At 47.8% G+C, this 3,693-nt stretch overlaps 1 protein-coding gene across 1 annotated transcript; it reads right to left on the bottom strand.

Moving 5' to 3' along the window:
* Positions 1-1,414: 1,414 nt before the first annotated feature.
* LOC138364800 (outer membrane protein A-like) lies at positions 1,415-2,938 on the bottom strand. Its single transcript, XM_069324777.1, has one exon. The coding sequence runs from the start codon at positions 2,936-2,938 to the stop codon at positions 1,415-1,417; it is 1,524 nt and encodes a 507-aa protein (XP_069180878.1).
* Positions 2,939-3,693: the final 755 nt, after the last annotated feature.

The raw sequence follows: 3,693 nt of genomic DNA, 5'->3' as shown, positions 1-3,693 counted from the left end.
GTGTTCCCCCAGGTGAACATTGTTCTGGAGTTTATGAGCCAGATCAGCCTTCAGGACCCTCCCTGCTACAACCCATTTCCACTATCAAGGTCACAGAAGAGTGGACTTACAATCCAGTATAAGAACCTTGCATGTAGCTAAGAGTTTTTAGTTTTGTACTTTATCAACAGTTACTGAATATTATTTAATTTTAGAGTCATAATTCTAGTAACCACATATTGGTTCCTGTGTGTAGTAAAAATGTTACTATATTATTGTACCCGGATGGATGCTCGCTTGACTGTCTCGTTTAGATGCTCGCATGACTGTTTTGTTGTTGTCAGATCAGCTGTGTCGTGCCTGTGTACAGGTTAGTTGAATGTTAACTCCTAGTTTATTTTCTATTTGTTCTAGCTTTAGTCATGTACAGTTTGCTTATTATTATATATATAGTTTAAGCACTGTTTATTCATTATAAGTATTGTATATTATATGGCTTGTGTTATTGCAGGTTGTAACTGTACTGTAATTATTTGCTCAATAAAGCCACATGTCTGGCAATGATTCTCCATTACCTCACTGTGTAATTCTCCTCTTCGTCAATAATCCTGATATATTCCCCCACAATTGGTTCTGCAAGGTGTTATCCATGGCCAGAGTTGTCAACACTGTGGTGTTATCCAGGGCCAGTGTTGCCCACACTGTGGTGTTATCCATGGCCAGTGTTGCCCACACTGTGGTGTTATCCAGGGACAGTGTTGCCAACACTGTGGTGTTATCCATGGCCAGAGTTGCCAACACTGTGGTGTTATCCATGGCCAGTGTTGCCAACACTGTGGTGTTATCCAGGGACAGTGTTGCCCACACTGTGGTGTTATCCATGGCCAGTGTTGCCCACACTGTGGTGTTATCCAGGGACAGTGTTGCCAACACTGTGGTGTTATCCATGGCCAGTGTTGCCCACAGTGTGGTGTTATCCATGGCCAGTGTTGCCAACACTGTGGTGTTATCCATGGCCAGTGTTGCCCACACTGTGGTGTTATCCATGGCCAGTGTTGCCCACACTGTGGTGTTATCCATGGCCAGTGTTGCCCACACTGTGGTGTTATCCATGGCCAGTGTTGCCAACACTGTGGTGTTATCCATGGCCAGTGTTGCCCACACTGTGGTGTTATCCATGGCCAGTGTTGCCCACACTGTGGTGTTATCCATGGCCAGTGTTGCCCACACTGTGGTGTTATCCATGGCCAGAGTTGCCAACACTGTGGTGTTATCCATGGCCAGAGTTGCCAACACTGTGGTGTTATCCATGACCAGTGTTGCCAACACTATTGTGTTATCCATGGCCAGTGTTGCCAACACTGTAGTGTTATCCATGGCCAGTGTTGCCCACACTATAGTGTTATCCATGGACAGTGTTGCCAACACCGTGGTGTTATCCATGGACAGTGTTGCCAACACTGGTGTTATCCATGGACAGTGTTGCCAACACTGTAGTGTTATCCATGGCCAGTGTTGCCAACACCGTGGTGTTATCCATGGACAGTGTTGCCAACACTGTGGTGTTATCCATGGGCAGTGTTGCCCACACTGTGGTGTTATCCATGGACAGTGTTGCCAACACCGTGGTGTTATCCATGGACAGTGTTGCCAACACTGTGGTGTTATCCATGACCAGAGTTGCCAACACTGTGGTGTTATCCATGGCCAGAGTTGCCAACACTGTGGTGTTATCCATGGCCAGTGTTGCCAACACTATTGTGTTATCCATGGCCAGTGTTGCCAACACTGTAGTGTTATCCATGGCCAGTGTTGCCCACTCTATTGTGTTATCCATGGACAGTGTTGCCAACACCGTGGTGTTATCCATGGACAGTGTTGCCAACACTGTGGTGTTATCCATGGCCAGAGTTGCCAACACTGTGGTGTTATCCATGGCCAGAGTTGCCAACACTGTGGTGGTATCCATGGCCAGTGTTGCCAACACTGTGGTGTTATCCATGGCCAGAGTTGCCAACACTGTGGTGTTATCCATGGCCAGAGTTGCCAACACTGGGGTGTTATCCATGGCCAGTGTTGCCAACACTGGGGTGTTATCCATGGCCAGTGTTGCCACCACTGTGGTGTTATCCATGGACAGTGTTGCCAACACCGTGGTGTTATCCATGGACAGTGTTGCCCACACTATTGTGTTATCCATGGACAGTGTTGCCAACACCGTGGTGTTATCCATGGACAGTGTTGCCAACACTGTAGTGTTATCCATGGTCAGTGTTGCCAACACTATTGTGTTATCCATGACCAGTGTTGCCAACACTCTAGTGTTATCCATGGCCAGTGTTGCCCACACTATTGTGTTATCCAGGGACAGTGTTGCCAACACTGTGGTGTTATCCATGGCCAGAGTTGCCAACACTGTGGTGTTATCCATGGCCAGTGTTGCCAACACTATTGTGTTATCCATGGCCAGTGTTGCCAACACTGTAGTGTTATCCATGGCCAGTGTTGCCCACTCTATTGTGTTATCCATGGACAATGTTGCCAACACCGTGGTGTTATCCATGGACAGTGTTGCCAACACTGTGGTGTTATCCATGGCCAGAGTTGCCAACACTGTGGTGTTATCCATGGCCAGAGTTGCCAACACTGTGGTGGTATCCATGGCCAGTGTTGCCAACACTGTGGCGTTATCCATGGCCAGAGTTGCCAACACTGTGGTGTTATTCATGGCCAGAGTTGCCAACACTGGGGTGTTATCCATGGCCAGTGTTGCCAACACTGGGGTGTTATCCATGGCCAGTGTTGCCACCACTGTGGTGTTATCCATGGACAGTGTTGCCAACACCGTGGTGTTATCCATGGACAGTGTTGCCCACACTATTGTGTTATCCATGGACAGTGTTGCCAACACCGTGGTGTTATCCATGGACAGTGTTGCCAACACCGTGGTGTTATCCATGGACAGTGTTGCCAACACTGGTGTTATCCATGGTCAGTGTTGCCAACACTATTGTGTTATCCATGACCAGTGTTGCCAACACTCTAGTGTTATCCATGGCCAGTGTTGCCCACACTGTGGTGTTATCCATGGACAGTGTTGCCAACACTGTGGTGTTATCCATGGCCAGTGTTGCCCACACTGTGGTGTTATCCATGGACAGTGTTGCCAACACTGTGGTGTTATCCATGGCCAGTGTTGCCCACACTGGGGTGTTATCCATGGACAGTGTTGCCAACACTGTAGTGTTATCCATGACCAGTGTTGCCAACACTGTAGTGTTATCCATGGACAGTGTTGCCAACACCGTGGTGTTATCCAGGGCCTCATTAACATATTTCATTACCAACCACAACAACCTCGTTGGTCATCAGAGAGAGCGAGAGTCAGCACATGGTGACGTCACGAGCACACGTGGATGTGTCACCAGCTCTCTGGCCTAATTCAACACTTTACACAACATAACACAACTATTGATACAACATATTTCAACAGTTTATACAATATAATACAAATATTTACACAACATAGTATTACAATTTATATAACTAAAGGTGACTATGGGCCCACCTAGTATGGGCCCACCTAGTATGGGCCAGTGTAGTATGGGCCCACCTAGTATGGGCCCACCTAGTATGGGCCCACCTAGTATGGGCCCACCTAGTATGGACCCAGCTAGTATGGGCCCACCTAGTAGGGGCCAGTGTAGTATGGGC

This window comes from Procambarus clarkii, chromosome 14 (genome assembly GCF_040958095.1).
Source record: "Procambarus clarkii isolate CNS0578487 chromosome 14, FALCON_Pclarkii_2.0, whole genome shotgun sequence".
NCBI classification, from domain to species: Eukaryota; Metazoa; Arthropoda; class Malacostraca; order Decapoda; family Cambaridae; genus Procambarus; species Procambarus clarkii.
Note: the sequence above shows the minus strand (reverse complement) of the source record. Positions and strands in the feature narration are given on the sequence as shown.

Excerpts from the sequence above, each read along its gene's own strand:
- LOC138364800 (XM_069324777.1), bottom strand. The coding sequence starts at position 2,938 with ATGGATAACACCACGGTGTTGGCAACACTGTCCATGGATAACACCACG.